General features: G+C 32.6%; 1 protein-coding gene across 2 annotated transcripts in view; it reads left to right on the top strand.

Annotated features, from left to right (window-relative positions):
- Positions 1 to 2950: 2950 nt before the first annotated feature.
- The window catches only part of LOC143058738 (WW domain-containing adapter protein with coiled-coil-like), a 35435-nt gene continuing 14756 nt past the window's right edge, over positions 2951 to 23629 (top strand). For both annotated transcript variants that reach the window (XM_076232189.1, XM_076232188.1), the window contains exons 1-7: positions 2951 to 3118; positions 3273 to 3306; positions 7025 to 7190; positions 10857 to 10957; positions 12197 to 12336; positions 13230 to 13288; positions 16381 to 16665. In XM_076232189.1, coding sequence (XP_076088304.1) covers positions 3078 to 3118; positions 3273 to 3306; positions 7025 to 7190; positions 10857 to 10957; positions 12197 to 12336; positions 13230 to 13288; positions 16381 to 16665 — 826 coding nt within the window. In that variant the 5' untranslated portion in view covers positions 2951 to 3077. The remainder of the gene's footprint in view (positions 3119 to 3272; positions 3307 to 7024; positions 7191 to 10856; positions 10958 to 12196; positions 12337 to 13229; positions 13289 to 16380; positions 16666 to 23629) is intronic.

Genomic DNA, 23629 nt, shown 5'->3' with positions numbered 1-23629 from the left:
GCAACTTAATAAGGTAAAATATTTTTTTGGTATGGGCCTTGAGTAGGGACTGAGACTACTATATATGTGTTATAGTAGTCTCAGGTAGGCAGGTAGGGATAATTATTTTATGTGTCCATGAAACATGGCAAAATAATTGCACCGATTGTAAGTTTGACTTTACTACTTTCAATTGCCTTCACTTCAACTGATACCAGAAAATCAAATGCCCTACCCAGAGAAGGCAAACCCTGTCTTTAAATCATATACCTCCATGGTCAAAACTCGGTATTATACGAAAACAGATAATGCAAATTAATTTGTCACTACTTATAAATCAAAGAAAGTTTGTGATTATTCTTTGTGAACAACTTCATTATATGAGCTTGGGATACAAAATCAAAGATTCATATAAACATTTCTCAAGAAAAATATTTTATTCGTCAGTGTTACATCGTCTGTTGTGTTTCTTCTATTTATTACAAGATTCATGAACAACTTTACGACAGAGAGCACACATGCATACATGTTTCGGTCTTTTCCTGCCACCAGGGACATTCCGTACAGAACATACAGAACAATCTCTTAATTTCTACCGGCAATTTTCCACCCTTTTTTGGTTCTTATTATATGATCTTCTGAAATGTCATCAATTAATTATTTGTATAAAATGAAGACCTGACCTAGCATTGTCAGAGTTCTTTTAATAGGAAATTTCAATCGTATCTTAATATGAAAAATAATGTATTCATTAATTCTTGATAACCGTAAAATAATAAGTCACTGTGATTGTAATTTAGAATTTATAATTGTTCACAAAGATTTCAGGTTGTTTGCTGTTTTGCTTTCTCTTATTTGGAAGAAGGGACAAATAATAATTGAGTACAGATATGCACCGATCAAAGAATATGTATTTTACTAGGAAATATGTTACATGTATCAATTAAAAGTGTCATGTTGACCTGAAATGTTAATTCGGCCGGCACAATCCGGCATTTTCACACGATAAATACAATATTAAATAATTTCCTTGTATCTCTTGTATACAACCCATAATAATTGATTTATATTTCATGTTTTAAGTGTTTTGACTTTGAAATTTCTATAAACGTATGCCGTATATATATAAAGCCTAGAAAAATTAAACACAGCAAGAAAAAAAAAATCATCGAAATTTATTCCATGCATTAAAATTCTCTGATGTCGTCTTAATAGAACATGGGCAGAACTGTAGTGTTATCAAGACAAACTTCTTCGTCGAATGAATTGTGAAAATCAGCATGAAATAGGCAATGGTTTTGAAATTTCTCTGCAGTATTCTTTTATATGTCCTACACTCTGGTTAAATTATCATGTGTGATCCCTCTCAGAAGGATAAACTGAATAACCACGGATAAAGATTAGCCATAATCCGATGGATGCGTTAACGAATCACGTCATTAGATATATTACGTCATTATTGTGTAGTGCACTTTTTGCCTACTTTTTTTTTTTTTTGCACGTTTTCTAATCTGTTCTTTGTAAAGGTATTCAGGTATTTGAGTAACTTCTATCTTCTATATTTTATGTATGTACAATTTTATTTGTATTATATTCTTTCAATTTTTGCAAAGTAAACGCTTAAAAACTTAAGCCAGTTTAGAAAAGTAATCCTATATAATACATAAATATACTAAATGATCTACTGCAATAGCGTCTGGAAAAAAGAGTGGATTTGAGACGCTATAAACTATTGTAGTTCTAAATATCATATACATATTTTTATACATATTTATCATGTTTATAAATGTATCCTTACATAATTTTGTATTCCTAAATTTCATAAAAAAGCTTCCCTTTCATATCTTTTAATCTTGGTAAAAAAACGTGTGAATGTTTCAAGACGGAGGAATTAAATTTATCACAAAAACGGCGACGTCATAGTACATTACGTAGCTCATAACATCATTTAAATCTGAATGGAATCTGAAAGGAGTATGACTTTGGTCCGATAATCGGCCCTGTGGCACAGAACTCGTTAAATTAGTATACTATGGAGCGCATTAATCAATTTTTAATGCAAACTCATCATGCTCATAGACAAGTAAATTTTGGCTCAAAATGGTCTAGATATATTTCTCTTTCACCAAAAGTTTCATTTCTGCAAATGTGTTGGTTAGTTTAAGTAAACAAGGACATCAAAAACACTATTTTGTGTCAGAGTAGGGCTTCTTTTACCTGTTTACATACGTTCTCAATTGGAGGGAGTAATTGGTGGTCTGTAAATGTAGCCTAGGACATTTGTCCTGAACCAGTCTGCACGGTAAGCCACTAGTCCTATGCCCCAGACTAGTGAAGTTTTATTCGGATTAGTAAGTTTTTGCAAAACTTTGTTTGGACCAATGAGAAAAATGTCAGCGGACTAGTAGTTGAAAAAGTTTTTGGTGCAGACTGCAGTGAACATACATAAAATGTTTTTCACTGTACGTTAAGCAACTAACAACCAATCAATATATTGGACATTGTCTTGGTATAAAACTGGCATTTAAGGTAGCGCCTTCCTCATATAATTTAAGTTAATGTCGGGAAGGCTGTATAGACAGTCAAGGTCGTTAAAAACTTCCATTTGTGGTAAATTTATGATTTTGTCTGATTTATTAAAGGGTGGATGTTGGAAAGAATAAACCGTCTATGCGTGTATTTGATTTTCTTGTTTTATCAGAGGATTTTATTACTATGTACGTCCTTAGTGTATGCTGATACATTGTTAACTGGCGTTGTTTACCTGTACGCAACACGGAGATCGAATCCACCATTTTGAATTTTTAATGTGATCACATGGTTTGTTTTACAACTTTTCTCTGTAATAGGAAATATTTTTTAAGTTTATACTACTGTTGATGTTAAACTACAATTTAGAAGAAAAATCAATTATTTTTTGAATTTTATAAAACCAAGAAAAAGTTTCAATTCATAAATTTTCGTCACCACAGCGAAGACCCGTATGTAATATGGCGTCCAGTCAACTGTCAGGGAATGTTGGACAGTTCAACTAAACTTGCCTATTTCCTCGATATCGATTGCCCGTGCGCTGACGCACTCCATCCGCATATGCATTGATGGTAATGCATGCAAGGAAACAGCCCAGACTCAGTGATGGGTAAAGATGATTACATTTAATATGATTGTAAAGTCGATTGGTCCCTTGTTCCGCCATTTTGTTGTCAATATTTACAAAATTTGCATGAAAAACACATGTTTTAATGTAAAATTACACTTCATATGCAATAATTATGTATTTTTGTGTTTTGCAGGTATACAGATAAGAGAGATTCCCATCTGTACCAGGTAATTTGAAGTGAGAGAAATGAAAATCAGCTTAAAGCATGGTAGAACCAAACCCAGACACTAGAATTATGTTGACATTGCACTTTAATGTTTGACATAGAAGGAACACATAGTTCTTTAGCCATACTAAATATTTACCACACAAAAAAAAGTTTGAGAAATGAAAAAAATCACATTTTCAGAAAACAAATCATGAAAAGTACCGAAGACTTTCAAATCAATTGCAACTTCCCGTAAAGTTTCTATGCCCCAATGTTCACGTTATTCCTTCATAGTAAGAACTGATTGGTAGATGGTGTCATGTTATCCAATTCAGCTTGGGTGAATTGCTGTATCTAATTTTTTAACAACAACATCTTGCAGTCGGCACCGTTGGCCACTAATAGTTTGTTGCCCCAGACTAGCATGACTAGTATAACTTTATTTAGACTATCAAGTAATTTTTAAAATTTTATTTAAACACAAGAAAATGTAGGAATATTGGTCTTCAGGTTTATAGTTGGAAAAGATTGGTGTATACACTGAATTGTGTTTGTCAAGAAAATAATACAGTAATTGATAAACAATGGAGCTAACATGGAAATTTCAGGAAGGTAAAATTATCATCTTGTCATTTCTGCTGCAGCACATGAAAACATCAAAACTTAATCAAGTAAATGATCTGGCTCAATATCTTTAATTGTTTTTCCATAGGCCGTAATGGTAACGTTTTTTCCTGTAGCTCAGTCCATATCGTAAACTTGTATATGTATGACAGCTCGTTTCGAAGCTGTGACATTTTCACATATGTGGTTAAATTTTCGGGGTACGAAGTGAGATTACTTTTTCTGTAAATTAGCAAACCCCGAACATCCTGTTGTGATGCGGCTCCTTGTGGTAAAATATCCCCTTTTTAACACAATAAGTTCTTTGAAAATTTAATACTTTGAACACATTCAATAGCTCCATAGTTTTTACACATTTAATCTATGTTCCTCCAATTTCCTAATCACCACAAATAATTAGGTTCAGTCATTTGTTAAAAATAGAAACATGTCCAATATCACTACACAGAGATTTTTTCTTTACACGTGACTTTTGAGTTCCTCATTTCAAGGCGCATTAGGGATGTTGTCCCATCTAGACAAATCTCAAGTTTGCAGTCTGCACGGTTAGCCACTAGTCCGATGCCCCAGACTAGTAAAAGTTCATTCGGACTAGTAAGATTTTGCAAAACTTTGATTTAACCAATAAGAAAAATTTCAGAATATTGGTCTTCGGACTAGTAGTTATAAAAGTTTTTGGTGCAGACTGAGTTTGATGAATAAGTTATTCAGGTTGACCTTATTCATGTTATTATAAATGATCTTGTTTAAGTTTAATAATTAATTCCTACTGTAGTGTATTTAATTAAGCTTTGGGAAAGTATTTTTTTATTAAGAAATGGTGTTCATCTAAGCATTTGAAATGATGTCATTATGAACTTACCAGAAATTTCATCATAAGCATGAGGTTTACATTAAATAAAATTCTCACTATAACTAAGCCTTACCATATACTATATATGATAAGGTAGTTAACAAATTTAATATATCATGTAGGCGAAACTGTTAACTCCAAATTATGCTTTTTAAAAATAAATTTTCAAAGTTTTAGGCACAGTCTACCATACTGTGGCCTCTAATGTCTTATTAATTTTTTTTTTTTATTTCTTTTGTGAATTTGTATATATGGTTTAAAGCTGATATACAAATAGTATTGCATTTACAAATTAATATATAGTGTTTAGTCTTGATGCTAATTAGTAAACTTGGAATTAATTTCAGAATAATTGGTTTTTGAAAAGTGATTAAATGATGGTGGTGCTTAGTATGACTTAAAAGTTTGTAAATTTTATGAAATGCTTTCATGGTCACCTGTCAGAGTGTCTCAGTATAGATTTTTGGACTGTACACGTAGGTCATGCACACCTTTTCTTGGCTAACAGAGATTCTCAAAACTTTTCAATATTTGTCATGTAACTTATGAAGGAAATGTTGGAAGTGCATCTCGCCATAACAATTTAATCTTTTTCATTTTGGTATAGATAAGTCATTCTTAATTATCTAGAATGTTAAAAAAACATGACTCATCAATCTTTGAGGTCCATGTTATCATGATAATTTAACTTTTAATTCATGTGTAATTTGTCCCTTTTTAAGTGGCAATCGTATATTTCACTCTTTTAAAAACCCATGTCCACAAATTTTACCACTTACACCATGACTAGCATGTATACTATGCATTTATAATTATACCCCCGCTTTAAAAAAGGGGGGGTATACTGTTTTACCTCTGTCTGTCAGTCCGTCCGTCCATCAGTCCGTTCGTCAGTCAGTCAGTCCGTCCCATGAAACTTTCGTCACATTTTTCTCAGGAACTACACATCCACCCTTTCTGTAATTTGGTATCAACATTTATATATGTCAGCCACACCGTGTGATGCGTTTTCAGATTCATCACTTGACAACTTCCTGTTTACCGAACACTTGTCTGATTTTACACATGATAGCCAAGTTGAAAATTTTCGTCACATTTTTCTCAGAAACTACAATACAAGGATTTCTGAAATTTGGTTTCAGGATTTATATAAGTCAGCTATACCGTGTGATGCGTTTTCAGATTCATCACTCGACAACTTCCTGTTTACCGAACATTTGTATGATTTTACACATGATAGCCAAGTTGAAAATTTCGTCACATTTTTCTCAGGAACTACAATACAAGGATTTCTGAAATTTGGTTTCAGGATTTTTATAAGTCAGCTATACCGTGTGATGCGTTTTCAGATTCATCACTCGACAACTTCCTGTTTACCGAACACTTGCATATTTTTACACTATTAATATTATCCACAATACAAGGATTTCTGAAATTTGGTTTCAGGATTTTTATAAGTCAGCTATACCGTGTGATGCGTTTTCAGATTCATCACTCGACAACTTCCTGTTTACCGAACACTTGCATATTTTTACACTATTAATATTATCCACTTGCGGGGTGGTATCATCAGTGAGCAGTAGCTCGCAGTTTCACTTGTTTTTTTCTTAAAATTGTGAAAACCCCAGTTTCTCATTTGTGACAAATAATATGTATTTTAAGTGCATTTAACATGTTTCAATTTAAGGGTATACCATCTTGAGTTAAAATACGAATTCTATGGGTTTTCCGATTTTTATACATACTCCCATGTTAATTTGAACTTCTTAACAAATCCTTGAAGTTTTAGGAAAAGAGAATACATTTTTTTAATCAATGATCTGTCTAATAGTTATGTCTAGCTGTTTGCTGTTAAAAAACTAATGCATACAAATTTTTACCCAAATGTCTTATCAAATTCAAAATTCCATCTAAGGCCTAATAAATGAAGACTTGTGATTCTGCTACATGTACACTATTTTTGGTGGTAATTTTTTAACAAGCAAGTTTAAGGTCAAAAGTGTCCCTTCTGTATAGAAGCAGTCAAAAATTAAAAAAAAAAATCCTATTCCTTATCCTTGTTTGTTCACTAATAACATAATTAAGGGGAAACAGAAGTATTATTTTATTGGGACTAATAAACATTTATATTGTCATTAGAATACATTGGTTGTTTACAGATTTAACAAATGAATTATTCAAGAAAGAGATGATGTAGATGAAATAGTGAATTACAATGTACCATCTGAGACTTGTAAAATTTATTTTCTGTTTATTTCAGTCATCCCAGTACCCATCCAAAAGTAAAGGTGAAGGGTACAGACAGACAGACCGATACAAACGTGAATCCTCGTACGAAAGAGCCAGAGATAGTCCATCACGTGATAGTCCCAGATATCACAACAAAAACTCTTATATTGAGAGGACTAAAGAAAGACTTGAGAAAGGTGTGAATATTTGTTGTTATTTACATGTAGAAACAGTAATACAATAGATAATAATCTTAACACACAATAGTATTACTAGTACTAAACTTACATTGTACATTACTTAACAATAATAAATGGATTAACATGTATAACATCATATCTATGGAATTTGATATACATGTAGTTTACCAGAGGTGAGTATGAATTAAATTTTTGGAAATTTTTTAAATGGTTTGAAATAAAAATTTATCAACTTTTATGGTACCACCATGACCATGATGACACTGGCGTTTTCAAGCAAAGTGATTAATATTCTTTAACAATGAAATGAATGTATAAATTATAAAAATAAGATGATATGGTATTATCAATTAGACAGTGATCCGGAAGGACGTGGGCCAATTGCGCTTATCGACCAGAAATGGCGCATAGATTGACAAATGTAAGCGCCGACCTGGCGCACAATATTTTTAACTTCGTTTGGAAACGTTTAGATATCGTCAAATGGATTTCTGATCGTGTTTCATGTTGCCATGTGTGTGTACACAACTGTGTAGTGTTTCCTCCAATGATTGGAGCACCTATATAATTTTGGGAAGTCTCGGGTGTTGTCCTATGGTAATAATAACAACATGCGATATAACTGATTACCCCAAAAACGTAATAAACCATCATTCATGATATAATTTTTTATAAGCAACTTTAAAGTTGTGAAATTTCGCTATTACAGACGAAAATTTTTCTCTAATTGTAATCTTTCATGTTAGCTTGCTATTGTTTCGATTGAAAAACCCAAAAGCCTATTTATGAATATAGTATTTGTCTCCATAAAAGGCGCTTAACTGTCCTTGTCAATTGTTTTGGTCTTTGGCTCGTTGACATTTGGTAAATTCAGCGAAATTATTTTTGTGTCTTATCAGTTAATGTTACTCTGTACTGTTGTCATTATGATGAAGTAATGATAATACAAGAAGTGCAGAGGAAATGTCAGAAATGTCCTCTAATACAGAACGTCTGGAATAAGTATGGTATCGACGAAGACCCAATTTTAATGTATAAAAAGCACGAACATGAACAAGGCAACAGTACCAGGTTTAACATTCTTAATAAAGGTTATCCTATATACATGATATATATTGCCCGGTTTGGAAGAAGTTATTGTATATTCATTGTAACAAAATCACAGGAACAATATCCATGATATTAATTAGAATCATACAGGTAATTACCACTAGTACTACCTCTTTGCTGAAATATACATTTTTAATTTTTTTTGTAAACAAATGGCCCACTCATTTGACAACACGGCCCATTAATTCTAAAAATGGCCCATTGAATCTATTTTTGGGGGGCCCTGGGCCCATAGAGAAAAAATACTTCCAGATCACTGATTAGAAAACTCTCAACCAGAAACAAAATGACAAAGAAGTGACAACTGCATGTCTACATACACCAATTAACCATGACCAAAACTATGACCCATAAAAATCTAAGAGAAATGCCATAACAGATGTTTAACAATTTAAACAAGAATGGTGTGGGAAACAAAACCCAAATTTACAGCATTAAACAACATTCACTGAATTGCAGGATCCTGATTTCCAACAGGCACATGAATATAACATGTATAACATTTAGTTTAAATATTTAAAAAGTATGAATCACTATATCTAAGTCATGAATGAATGTACATTGTAAGTTGATAATTATAAAATTAAATTCATCATTGAGCTGTATTTATCTACATTGTAACATGTATAAGGTACAATACCTGTTACACCGAAACACTTTCATATTAATCTACTAGTTTCTTTAGGAAAGAAGTACATGTAGGCCCTGTACCACCCCTTTTTGGCCCAAAGTTTTTTACAAAGGTGTAATCAGAGGCGGATCCAAAACTTTTCCTAAGGGGTGGGGGGCGGGCACTGACTGACCTAAGGGGGGCCCGCTCCAGTCATGCTTCAATGATTCAATTTTTCCCACGAAAGGGCCCCCCCCCCCCTGGATCCGCCTATGGTAATATTATAAACTCTTAGTGATTTATTGGAAAGAAGAATACTTTTGTTACATAAATATGGGCTGTTTTTGTTAATACAATGGACATGCATCAGGTACTAGGCTAGCATCATTATTTCATGCTATATAATAATACTGATATCTTCAAAGTTTAAACATTTGTACTAATTTTAAGACAGCTTTTGTCTAAAATGGAAGTGAATGTACTTCATTTGTGTTTGTGTTCATGCTGAATATTTAAAAAGATGTCGTATTTATTGATAATACATATTTTGTCTAAATGTTGAGAGTGAACATATGAAGGCTTCGAATTCCATTTTTGTCGAGCCTTTGACTTTAGTCGAAAAAGCGAGACATAGCGATCCTACATTCCGTCGGCGTCGGCGTCGTCGGCGGCGTCAACAAATATTCACTCTGTGGTTAAAGTTTTTGAAATTTTAATAACTTTCTTAAACTAAACTGGATTTCTACCAAACTTGGACAGAAGCTTGTTTATGTTCATAACATAGTGTGCAGAAGTAAATTTTGTGAAAATAGAATTCCATTTTTTCCGTATTTTACTTATAAATGGACTTAGTTTTTCTGCCAGGAAACATAACATTCACTCTGTGGTTAAAGTTTTTGAAATTTTAATAACTTTCTTAAAACTATACTGTATTTGTACCAAACTTATACAGAAGCTTGTTTATGATCATAAGATAGTATCAAGAAGGAAATTTTGGAAAAATAAAATTCCATTTTTCCATATTTTACTTTAAAATGGACTTAGTTTTTCTGCCAGGAAACAACGTTCACTCTGTGGTTAAAGTTTTTGAAATTTTAATAACTTTCTTAAAACTATCCTGGGTTTGTACCAAACTTAGACAATAGCTTGTTTATGATCATAACATAGTATCCAGAAGTAAATTTTGTTAACAAATAAATCCAATTTTTTTGTGTATTTTACTTTTAAATGGACTTAGATTTTCTGCAAGAAAACAACGCATTCTCTGTGGTTAAAGTTTTTAAAATTTTTAAAATAACTTTCTTATACTATTTTGGACCTGTACCAAACTTGGACAGAAGCTTGTTTATGATCAAAAGCTAGTATCTATAAGAAAATTTTGTAAAAAATTTTGTACCTGTGTATCTGTATTTTACTTATAAATGGACTTAGTTTTTCTTCCAGTTTACGTTACAGACAGTCTGCAGTTAAAGTTTTCAAAACATACTGTATTTTTACCAAACTTGGACAGAAGCTTCTTAGAATCATAAGATAGTATCAAGAGGAATATTTTTATTGATTTTATTCCTCTTTTGTTGAGCCTGCAATTAACAGCATAAGTAGGCGAGACACTGGGTTCCGCGGAACCCTTAAGAATTTTTCTATTCTCAAATTTAACAAGTGGATAGAGTTGTATACTGCTTGATATCAACTCTCATTATTTAATTTAAATAGTACATGTACGAATAAGCATGCACAAGACTGGTTATAATAATGCAAATGTATAATGATATTAAATAACTCAAGCTGTTATCATGTTATCAAGCGATATTCAATTCTTGTTTGTCATGCTTGATATTGAACATATAAGTATCACACTCTGTGTCATGTCTGAGAAAATTACATAAATTTGTAACTTTTAATAGCAAACATATTGTATATAAATATTGTAAACTTTATTTCAGGATCAAGTAATGTCAATCATACATCCAGATCAAATGATAGAAGTCAGAATGGAGGACATTTCAAGTCAAATAGCCAAGACAACAGAGATAAGAAGACTGAGGTGAGAAACAATGGGCCATTCCAGTTAATTTCTAACAGGTGGGGATGGATGGGGAGATTTTTTTTATATACGTATCAGAAAAAAACATCATGAAAAACTACCTATCAGATCTATAAATTAAGACCTATCAGATGTAGAGTTTCTGTTCATATTGGGTGGATGGGCTTTCATGGGAAAAAATGACCCATCAAAATTTTTTACTGCAAGGATTGTACCCATCAGAATTTTAAATACAATACAAGATAATGCATGATACGAAACTGTCTACATTCAAAAGCACCCCTAAGATCTGACATACATGACATAGGCATTTTTGTAACCCCTAAGATGTAATTTTTTTTTTTAATAATTTCCTGCTGAAAGACCCTCAGAAGTTTTTTGTATATAAGTGTACGTGTCAGATGAAAAAACCCAAAATTTCACCCCTAAGATGTATAAAAATTACACCCCTCAGAAAGGACCATCCATCCCCCTTTAGCAGATTATAACTGGAATGGCCCAGTAGCTTGAAATCTAGTCAAGATGTTATGAACTGACATCATCACTAATATACCACTAATTTAAAACTGGGTCTCTTATATTGTAATCACCTTGACTCTTCTCAATGAAATGACTTTTAACCCAAAGTTGTTATGACAAGTAAAGACAATTTTATTGTTAAGGTTGACATGGATGATATCATTGTTGTTAAATTTGATAGCATGTTACAGCAAAATGACTTGAGAATGTTGGTAAAGGTAATTTTTTTGGTAAGCTCACTTGCTAGCTGAACCGTGAGGTCATTAGGTTAGGATAATATCCTCCTTTAAGAGTAATATAATCTGACATATATCAAATATATATGTCTGTAGGACTACACTACTCCGAAAGGAGGGTAGTATACCTAATCTAATAATTATTTGATGGTTCAGCTAGCAAGCAAGCTAGCCAAAGATATTACCTTACATTATGTACTTGCACCATTTGTTTTCATGCAACTAGTATACTGGATAGTGGATTGCTAGCTGTAAACTTTAATGTGTTGCATGCATACATGTAAGGTTAAAATATTAATTATATAAACTGGCTGGACATATTGATATATAAAGAGCATGAAGAGGAGTAGTTTGAACAATCTAAATAAAAAATGAACATGATAAGCATGATAAGAGGTACAAAAACAAGCCGTTGCTTTTTTCCTTGAAAATAAACCGGGTAAATATAGAAAATGTTATAATTTACATTATTGTTATATTTTAGCTTACAAAAACTGCCCTACGAGTATGTGGTGATTGGTCAGAACACATCAGTACCTCAAAACATACAATGGGAAAAAAGTATTACTACAACAGCAAGACTGAAGAATCAACATGGACTAAGCCTAAGGAATGGGTTGATGAGTAGGTTTACCGTTTATATAAAAATAAGATGTGACAACTCTCCACCAGATCAAATATCAGAGAAGTTTACAGGTCAAAGGAGGGCCTTCAACAATGATCAAAACTCATACTGTATACTTGACTTCAAAAGGCCCTTTAACATGTTTAATGACAAATGTAGAACAAGAAAACTAACAGCCTGGATTATGTACTAAAACAAATATTATATACAGCAACACATATTAATCTTGTTGAGATGATCAACAATAATCTATAAAAAAAAGCAGCTGAACTAGGCATTGGATGTTGTTCTCAACAGATATAGGAACCATTCAACATATTGTGATCTATAACAAGTTTACAAGAACATTATAACCATTAACTCATAATTTCATTTGAAAAAGAGCAAAAGAGCTAACAGTATTATACCTATATCTAACAGGGTCTTAGTGATGCTCTTCTTACTTAAACATGTTAAATTTTAATCCAGTTTGATGCATACAATTCAATTCAATTCTTTATCAATCAAATGTTTTACAACATATACATGATATAGGTACATGTATAATAAATATATACTAAATATAGATTACAAAAATATATGATCATGACGAATCAGACAGAAGTATTAAATACACAAAAAATAAATACCTATGAATATAATTGCAAATGGCAAATATTTGTAACAAATGAATTACAAATCATCTTACTGAAAACAGTCATTTCTGAGTTTCAGTGCTCTAAATATATAATTTCCTAAGTTGCATAAGTATACGAATAAAGATAAATATCTTAGAATTTTACTAGCAATGCATAATAATGATGTACCATGTACTTACACATGTAATAAAATTTTAATTGACGATCTCATTATCTGTTTATGCTTGTTACATTTTAACCAATTTGATTTTCAGACCAGCGAACAGGCCAAGAACAAGTACATCAAATGATAAATCTTATACATCCAGCAAATGTAAGTTTATATATGTTACAATTGTTTCAACCTTAAGTACAAAGAATGTAGAATAAACCTTGTGCACTTGGAGTGGTCAGGGGACAGCAAACAGAAATGACAGATTTAAACTAGTTTTGTAAAAATTTATAAGTATACTCCAAGAAAGGTCTCTCATCTGACAATGTCTGATCATTTAAGTTTGGTTGCAAACAGTAAAAAGCACCAATATTGTCATTGTTGGTTGTTAATATGATGTCATCTGAGATTATTAGCACATTTACAGTGAAACAGAATTCGGTTCTTGGAATGTTGTTTTTGGAAAGTTTGCTATAGCTTGCTATAGCTACTTTCCCTAGGCGTCGGCCTCAACTTTCGGTGAGACAGACTATCGCAATGTTCTGCTCCAAGATAATGTAGTACTAGTGTTCGAATTCTGATTCTTAACTCTTTTGAGTTGCTACTCTTTTGAAAAGATTACAGCTTGAATAAAAAAGGAATGAATGTTCACCTACAATTCAGATGAATTTAACTTCATTTTGAAAATAAGTATCACAAACACTACTTTGCAGATCGGCCATTGGCTGAAGAGAAAATCAAAAAAATTCTACGCGAGACCGCGTTTCATTCATGAATATTTCATGAATGAACATTTCCCGCACTATTTTTTTACTATGTACGATATTTACAACTGTTTATTATTGAATAAGTAAAAGCCCGAGTGCATCGAAAGAGTCCAGTATGGGAGAACATGTTGATATTTGACAAATGCAAGTTATCGGATAATTGACAAGTGATAATGGTTTGATTCATTTTAACAATACACTGGTGATAGAATATAAAATAATCGATAATTATACATGGCTTCTGTCTCACGCCAAAGACGAGTAAAGGTAAATACCGGCTTTAATAGAAAAGTGCATTGTGTTTGTTAAACTGACATCGATCTGAAAGTTTTGATGCCAAAAATCATTTGAAAACTTGTAATTCCGTTATTTAAATACAAGCTGTTTCACATTCCAATGTGGATATAAGGACCTTCACTCGTTCAGCATGCTCAAGTTGATCAAACCGACAACAGAAAAACATTGTCTTAATGAGAATTAGTATCATAATAGCATCCGTATAATTTAAAAGCAACCGAGTCATCATCTACTTCTTAGAAGATTATAGTTCAGTGTATCAAGACCGAAATCAAGCTCAGTAAAGACAAGTGCTGTAGAAATTATTAAAATGATTTAATAACATTTGTCCATGTACTAGCAAAATGACTTTCTTAGTGCTTAACAATGCAGAACTTTTTATCCTCACACTTTATTCCTGGGGCAGTATGATTCTTTAAGATTGACCTATAATTAACAATGTGTCGTCCTAACACAGAGGCAATGATTAATAGTATATCAACTGTTTACAAAATTTAGAATTTTTTGAAATTCTAAGGCTTTTCTACCTCGGGCATAGATTACCTTAGCTGTATTTGGCAAAACTTTTAGGAGGTTTGGTCCTCAATGCTCTTCAACTTCGTACTTTATTTGGCCTTTTTGACATTCGTGGATTCGAGCGTCACTGATGAGCCTTTTGCGGACGAAGCGCGCGTCTGGCGTATGTACTAAATTTGGTCCTGGTATCTATGATGAGTTTATTTGTAGCTTTCTTCGGTAATACATTTATCAGGTGAACATAAAATGGTCTTTTGATTTAGAAGTATAGATATATAAAACAAGAATGTGTCCATAGTACATGCATGCCCCATCTGCACTATCCTTTGCTATGTTCAGTTGATTATGAAAATGGAGTAAAAACTCTAATTTTGCATTAAAATTAGAAAGATTATATCACAGGGAACATCTATAATACTAAAATACCGAGGTCCAATTTGTCAGCCGTCATGGGGTAAAAAGGACAAATCAAAGAATTCAATTTCATATATATCCAATATAGGACAATGGTGTTGATTAAAAATTAAAAATTTCACCACTCCAGACCTTTTTGTTTTCCACATAATTAATATTGCCAATAATTAACAAGTTCCAGGTCGAATCCGATACCGATAACAATAGTATATTCACCTGTTACCATTACCTTATCTGTACGTTTCTCATCTGACAGGGACCACCAAATGGTGTATTTCGGATTTTTCTCTATACACGGGTCATAATCACAGGGTTGACACTACTAAATTCAAATATTGTCAAATTGTTCCCTATTGTAGTATTTAAAGCAGTAAGACTTTCTAAGATGACAATACGAATACAAAAATCTGGACTTAAAATAAGGCGTATAGGTACAGTTTTCAACTTGTTAGCAGGCATGACATAATACAGAATTAATAAATGTAGGTCAATGGTTGATTAAAAAATACCCCATGCGTTCCAGGACCTTTTGTTTTCCAAATAATTAATATTACCAATAATTGATAAGTTCCAGGTCGACTGGTTGAAACAGAAAGATTTTGAAAGCAGAGAAAACTGTGCATATTATAATCGGCATGACTTTATCAGATGACAATCCCAATACTAAAATAAGGCTTATATACTTTAATTCAGTCACGGAACCGCGATATCACGGATGTGTTCTAGTATGTACTAAGTTTCAACATGTTCAAATTGATTGGACTTCAACTTTATCAAAAACTACCTCGACCAAAAACTTTAACCTGAATGGGACAGACAGACGAACGGACGGACACACAGACCAGAAAACATAATGCCCATAAATGGGTTATAAAAAGTGATTTTTGAAAAGTGCTGGCGAGACAATTGTTTAGTTTGAAATAATCGAAACTGTGATTAAATACATATTTGAAATAATACACGTCTGTAACCTATTTGAAATAATACACATATACAGTTGCAAAATTTCCAGAGGTGCTATCCAGCACTTTGATTTGTTAAACTAATGAAAGTTTTGAAAAGTTCATAATAAGGTGATCAGGTATGTAATTGTTGCTTTTTACAATGTACATAAGTTTTCAAAATCAACAAAAACAAGAATGAATTTGGACACTGGGGAAACTGAATTTCATATCATCAACATGGAACTATTTGAATGAAATACAAATATAAAAAGGCAGATTAAGATTTACCTAATTGTTTTATTTCTGTGTTTTCTAGCTGCTGATGTGTATAATTCCTCACACAATGATAACAGGACATCAGACAAAAACTCACTTAAAAACTCTGATTTTGATGCCGGGAGTGGAAAACCCGACAAACAGTTTCTTATTAAAAAATTTCAAGAAAGTCAGATCGACTATCGGACTAGTCAGCCTTCTTCTTCTTCTCATAGAAGTGACCATTCTAAGTTGGATCATAGACGAGATAGTTATGACCATAATAGGCGAAGACGAGACAGTGAAGGAAACAGGTCTTATGGATATCGGACTCCAAAAAAACATGGTGAGTTTGTAAAGAAGAGTATCTCTTCTTGGATGATAACATAATGATATTTATATGGATTATATAATTCAAATTTGGTAAGTATACTAGTTTTATTACTTCTTAGATTATAGATACGTGTTTCTCTTTGATTTATTATGATCAGTTACTTTTTGCTGAGCTTCGATGAATGTTGTGGAATGAGCAATCTGTTATTTTCTAGTGCTAGCAGTATTTGAACTTTTTAAGAACTTACAAAATGCCATTGATAGATTGAGCAGAAGATGACCCCTTTTTACTCAGTTCAGTGAATATTTAATATGTAGGAATGCGTTGCATTATCATCCTTGCATTTCAGTTTCATGCAGAGTATCCCCCTTGTAATGTAGTGACCTGAGTACTTTTATATTGTTAGTTAAGATTTCACTGACTTTAAGGGCACGATAGGCAAAGGCAGTTATTGTCATCACTTGTTGCACGTTGTCATAAACTTTTAAAGCTTCTCTGAAATCACTAGGTCAATTTTAACCATAACCTTCTTAAATATTCATAGCATTCCTACAGTAGCAATAAAATACAATTCATTTAGCTTTTGTCATGTTTGTTAGGCCAAACAAAATTTTGTCATTCCAATTTGTTTTCAAAAGGACTGTCAAAAGTTGTTGAAACTTCTAAAATATTTTGGTAGAATATACATTTGTTGTGGTAGATTGTATACTTTAAAAAAAAATTACACGTCTCAAAGTTTAGTAAAGTAAAAAAGAAAATATTATTCACTATTCTTTATGCTAATAAGTCTACGCCATTTTCATTTTACGATTACATAATTGCTTTAAACAAATAAAACATGTAAAAGATTTAAAAGCAAAATGTTGTTGATAATTCTTTCAATTGCACATTGTTGCATTAAAGTTTATAAAAAAAAAAAAACTACTTGGTCTTGACCTCGTTCTTTTTATCTGTAAATTATATTACTCCTGTTACTTACGAAAAGAGACATACTTGCGTAAAAATAAACGGAAACTAACGCTGAATATAAAATGTGAGCAGTTTAAAGAAAATTACATGTCTCAAAACTTGTATATGCAAGTAAAAAAGAAAATACTATTCACCATTCGTTATGCTTAATCACAATGTTAATAAGTCTACAGCATTTTCTCTTTGAGATTTGTTAGCATTACCAGAGACATGTAATACTTTAGGATAAATAATGCATTTCGGCTACAACAGGAATACTTCTATAGCTGCATCAACTCGTCGTTGCATAATATTCATTTACGCACAATGAATGTTAACTTCTGTGTTGTATTTAGGACAGTGTCTGACAGTGATCTTTAAATATTTTTAAAGCAATTAATTGCTGTGGAAAGACATGCACATCTCAGTGATCAACAGGGCGTGGTTAAACTCTGAACTTGTCTTCGCTCACAATATTGAATGCTAAAAATATCAATTTTGTCCACGATATTTTTATTTGGCGGGAAATATTATCACGTAACAGTAAACCTTGGTGACATTTCTGGATGACTGTGGGAAAATTCATTCAGGATTTAAGCTTGCTTTTTAATGATTGACATTTGTTTGCATTAAGATTGAGGCTCTAGAAGGTCCTTTCACAATTGATTAACCGGAATCTAAAATATAATCGTTTTCTGAATAAACAAACACTAGCCTTTTAATTTTACGTTTCTCAGTGAACACAGAACGTAAACGTGGACATTATTTATACGTCCATGGTCAACAATATTCGTTAATGGTAGATGAAAACACGATGCATGTTGTTCAGTTCCTGTTGGGCTTTGGTAGATTTCCTCTGTGAAAATGTGCAGATCGTTAAAATCCAATCCACATTTTATTTTCACGTATTTCTTTCACGATATAATTTCATTTTAATATTCTGTAGTGAAACCCAGTTTAAACATGTTAAATATGGTTTCCTTTTTTAATTTATGGCATGAAAATTACAAAATGGCACGTTATAACTGCATCAGTAGAATTCGTAAATTCGACTTATTAAAAGACTTTTGGAAATACAAAACATGGATATAAAGTGAAGCCTTGTTTCTTCTAGAACTCAAAAAAACATACAAATCTTTGTTTAGGAATCAATTGACCAAGCTGCATGATCCAGATGTAACTGAACATGCTGAACATAACTGAATTATGTTCACTTCTATTGAAAATGTTTATTCATTGAATTTTAAATCCCAAGTGATTAACATACATGTATCTTTTTGTCATCTCATAATTGACAAATGATTGATGATCAAGGTATAAATTGTTGAACAAAGGAATTGTTTTGTTGTGAGTTATGCATCAAATTAGACTTGAAATAAGCTTGGATTTTTTTTAACTAAAAAAAAACTTGCTATCATTAAGCTTTGTTATCATGGTTATCACAAGTAGAATGTGTGCTTTTGTAGATTTCATTACATTAAATGAATAGGAAAAAAAGGAGGTCCCAGGGACTAAACTCGCCCAGTCGCCCATGGCGACCAGATTTTCGGCTGGGCGAATATATTTAGCCATCCTGATTGCCCAGCTGGCGACTGTAAAAAATTGAAGTAAATCCTATTTGTACCCTTCCCCCCCCCCCCCCCCCCCCCGCGATATTAACGAAGACTGTTCCCAAAAGGAAACCTGTTTTGTCTTTTCAAAGTGATGTAGTAATATAGAATATTTCCGAAAACCAGTAGGTTCTTTCTAATAACCTAAACCCAGTCGAACAGCTATGTTTTCAATCCGAAGTGACGATATGTCATATACCTCCTTCAATCAGCATGTTTTCTTAACTCTGCTAAAATTTCTACGATTATTTCATTATTGAATAGTGTTTTCTTCTAAACTGTTCAGTAAGCATCGCGAAAGGGATGTTTTCTAATTGTCCTCGGAGTCATTACAAGCCTGTGTTAGATGGTAACTTGTCCCTGAATCGATATTTACAAAAAATACCAAAACGCAAAGTCTCGTAAATAATTATCCCAATATTAAGTTTGATATCCAATTTTCAATTTAAACTTCTTGCAAAATATATTTTGAACAACACTATTAGAGGATGGCTTGGATTGAGATAGTATTTATTAAAAATAAAAACAGCCATGTTGTCAGGTCAACACTGAACAGGAAGTTGAAAAAATTGAAGGGAGACAATTTTGGCAGGAAATAACCTAAAATAGATATTGTCAAATCTTATAATACATTTCTGGTGGCAATAATTTAAATATAAGCTTTATTAAAAAAAAATGTTTTGTTTCATACCATGAACATACATTTAAAGAAGAATCAGAGAAATTTGTATTTGAACATAAACAAGACTGTACTTCCTGTTTTACTTCTTGTATTTATGATCCACCTTACATGGGGGCACTTATAAAATGCTTTTAATTTTAACAATTATGGAGAGAAAAAGTAACAGTTCTAAGCTTCTGCAATATATGCAATGTATTGTTGCATCAAAGTAATATAATCCTCTCCCATCTCACCTGTTTTATTTATAAAACTCCTTACTTAGGAGCACTAGCACCCTTCTGCCCTGAGATTCAAGCTGGAACACTGTTAGTAAGTATATAATAAGTTATTTTCAGTTTTATTTTCATTTAGTCTTTTTGTATAAAGATTGGTTGGGCTCCTAAAATTTCAACTGGGCCCCTGAAAAAAATATCTTAGGGGCCCAGCTGGCCCCTAGACAAAAACAGTTAAGTTTATAATTAGTCCCTGGGTCCCTGTACATGCTGTATACTGTTTTTTTTTAACACCAAAAAACTGGGGTGTACACTGATTTAGAATACAGGGAATACCCCACTTTTCTTGACTTGAGCCTTATCTGTTGAATTTCGTACAAATTCAGTATAGAAAACCATATCAAGGAATAAAATAAAATAATTTGCCTACCCATACCCTAACAACCTCAGTCGGGAGAGGGGAAACAAAGATATTTTTGATATTGGCTTAATAAAGGATCAATAACAGAGATAAACAACACATGATTTTTTTTCTTCATAAATTAATTAGGTTGTGATTATTGTGTTGTGTTTGGGTGGGGAATGTCTCTCAGTGTTGTGTTTTTATGAATATCATATACATGATATATGAATATAGGGCACATTATTAACAAAACATTTTCCCTTCAATCGACAGAGTTGTCACTTTACAGCAGAGATGCAACTAATCGTCTGACCCGTCGGACCTAAGGGGCAGAATTTATGCAGGTCCGGCAAAACTCGTAGCTGTGCAGGACCTGATGGCCGGCAATATTTAAGTCCGCTTGGGTCCGCCAAAACTGAAATCCCCGTCGGCCCCGGCAGAGTATTTTGTTTATAAAATTGCGATCATCTTTAATAAAAGTAAATGTCCTGTTCCCCCGCATTTTCTAACTCCGGGAACCAGTATTTCCGCCCAGTAATAGTCTTTCGTACCTTGTCCATCTCGCCCCGAACAATTCTCCGTATTTCCGTCATGTTTTTTGTTTTAGAAATTCGCTCTCTAGGAAGGAGGTCTATTAAGCATAGTTGATAAGTTCAGGAAATATGTCATGGCCGATAAAATTTGTAAGTGGGTCGAAACCCGGTAAAAGACCAAACCAGTCACCTATTCAAGTTGATAAAGCTGTAAAGCGGTCTTTGTACGACTATGAGTCAGATTTTGAATTTGAACAGAATGAAACTACCAATGACTATCTTGTTTCCAAGTACTCTTGTGAAGAATAACTTTTAATCAGATCAATATTATGTAATGTATTATTCAATAAACTACAATTGTTATGAATCACAGGTTATTTTAAAATAATAATAATATCAACAAAATCAAAATTAACGTTTGTTCAATAGCATAATTTCATTTGATTTTTGAGTGAAAATATGGGTCTGGCAGAAATTTGATGGGTCTGGCAAAGCTTGGTACCCTGTAGGCCCCATTGTCTGACAGGAAAAAAAAACTGTTTGCATCTCTGTTACAGTTTCCAGTTTCTTTTCTGAATTCAAATAACTCAAGTAGGTAATGTACCGCAGGTAGGGAAACATAATATTTTACATTGCAAAATAAACATGATAAATTGAAAGTAACAGAGTTCACTTGTTGATCCAATAAATTAACTCTAGGGTTAAGATTGGACAAATTACTGTTAAAAAAAACAATTTGTTTTAAGCCAGTTGATTTTATTTATTGAACAATAAACCGGAAAACTTCTCACTGAGTAGGTCATAAAAGATACTAATCGCCTTGTTATTACAGCTAAGATTATCCCTTAATAGCGATGGTTAATCAAAAATGTATTAATTTAATTAAGAAATAAGTTATCAAGGCTATGCATTTAGTTTCTGCCCAAAGTCTCAAGAGTTCCCTAGGGCTAGAGCCAACTATAAATGAAATAATTTTACAAATAACAAACATATGTTATTACCTGATTACAGATTTAGAAAATTTTAGGAGAAAATCTGGAAGAAAACCCAATAGAGTTATATCTCTGACTGTCAATTGATAATGACATTTGGCAAAAACATACAAGAATAATTATCTTATTTTGAATGATAATATCACATTTCTATCTGTCAAAGAAAGGATATTTTAGTACTGTGTTTTAAAGTGCACAGGTGCAATCAAGATTGATTAAATGCACATACTTATTAGATAATAAATCTAACTAATCCGATTATGTTGTCATGTGTCATTAATTTTCAGTACATCAGATGGGCAATAAACCAATTAGCAGCCACACGGTGTTGGGAGAGAATCTTTGGAGGAAATTGGGAGTATAATCTGAAAACGGTGATTAGAGTTAGCGATTACAAACTCTCTGGGCGTACTGTAATTTCACCTGGCCTACATTTATCTATCTATCTAAACCAAACCGGCTTGTGAAATAAAAATAATACGTTTTTATACAACCGCAAAAATTAAAAATTTTGGATTTAAATTCATTCCATTTAACAATGTTTAAGGTACAGTCAAGCATTTGTAAACAATTTTTACTTTTTATTTTGAGAAATGTCTCATGATCGTTCATTGGCTTGTTCAACCATGCAGACAATGTAAAATATGTAAATTAAATCAGCTGTCAAAAATATTGATCTACGCATCACATCGATGTTCTGACATTGACTTCCGGTAAAGTTACTTGTCAAAACAACGGCTCAAAACAATGTTGTATCATAAATCTTCTAGGCAAAACGATGTTTCTGGGATTGAGGGGATACAATTAGGACGCGTCCCAGGGACTCACGGGTTTAAAAAATGATGCGTCCAGCTCAATTTCCATGTGTCCAGGACGCATTACGCTTCTTAACGAGAACCCTGGTCTATAGTAAGGGGTTCGATATACCACAGGGGTCAAAATACCATGGCAAAGTAAAATTTTCAAAACATCTTTTCTATCATGTTTAATTCATACAAACTACTTATTAGAGTATTATTACTATGTAAAGGAGTTAAAATAGCTAGAATTTTTTAAATGAGAGGTCTATAGTAGGGGGTTCAATATACCGCAGGGGGGTCAAAATATCATGGCAAATTAAAATTTTCGAAATATCTTTACCAGCATGTCTAATATGTATATACAAACTTCTTATTGTTATTACACCAATAAGTAGTTTGTATGTATTTTGGTATTTTTACCCCCCTGCAGTATATGGAACCCCCTACTATAGACCTTCAATTTCCTAAATTCTGTCAATTCTAACTCTTTTATGTAGTTAGAATACACCAATAAGTAGTTTGTATGTATTAAACTTGCTGAAAAAGTTATTTTGAAATTTTACTATGCCATGGTATTTTGACCCCCCTACCAAGGTATATTGAACCCCTCTGCTATAGACCTGAAGCATCTTTCAACCCACTGAGTGCACCTTGATTGACTTTGTCTTTTACCTCTGTTCCTGTTTAAAGGATAAAATCTTTGAGTAAAAATGGTCTGAATCGTGCTTTGAAATCAATCTACTTTGTCTTCGACTTCGAACAGGTTGGGCACAAGTCAGAAAATGTTGGATATGTG

The sequence above is a fragment of the Mytilus galloprovincialis genome, chromosome 14 (genome assembly GCF_965363235.1).
Source record: "Mytilus galloprovincialis chromosome 14, xbMytGall1.hap1.1, whole genome shotgun sequence".
In the NCBI taxonomy this organism is placed as follows: Eukaryota; Metazoa; Mollusca; class Bivalvia; order Mytilida; family Mytilidae; genus Mytilus; species Mytilus galloprovincialis.
This window is presented reverse-complemented; position numbering and strand designations above follow the sequence as displayed.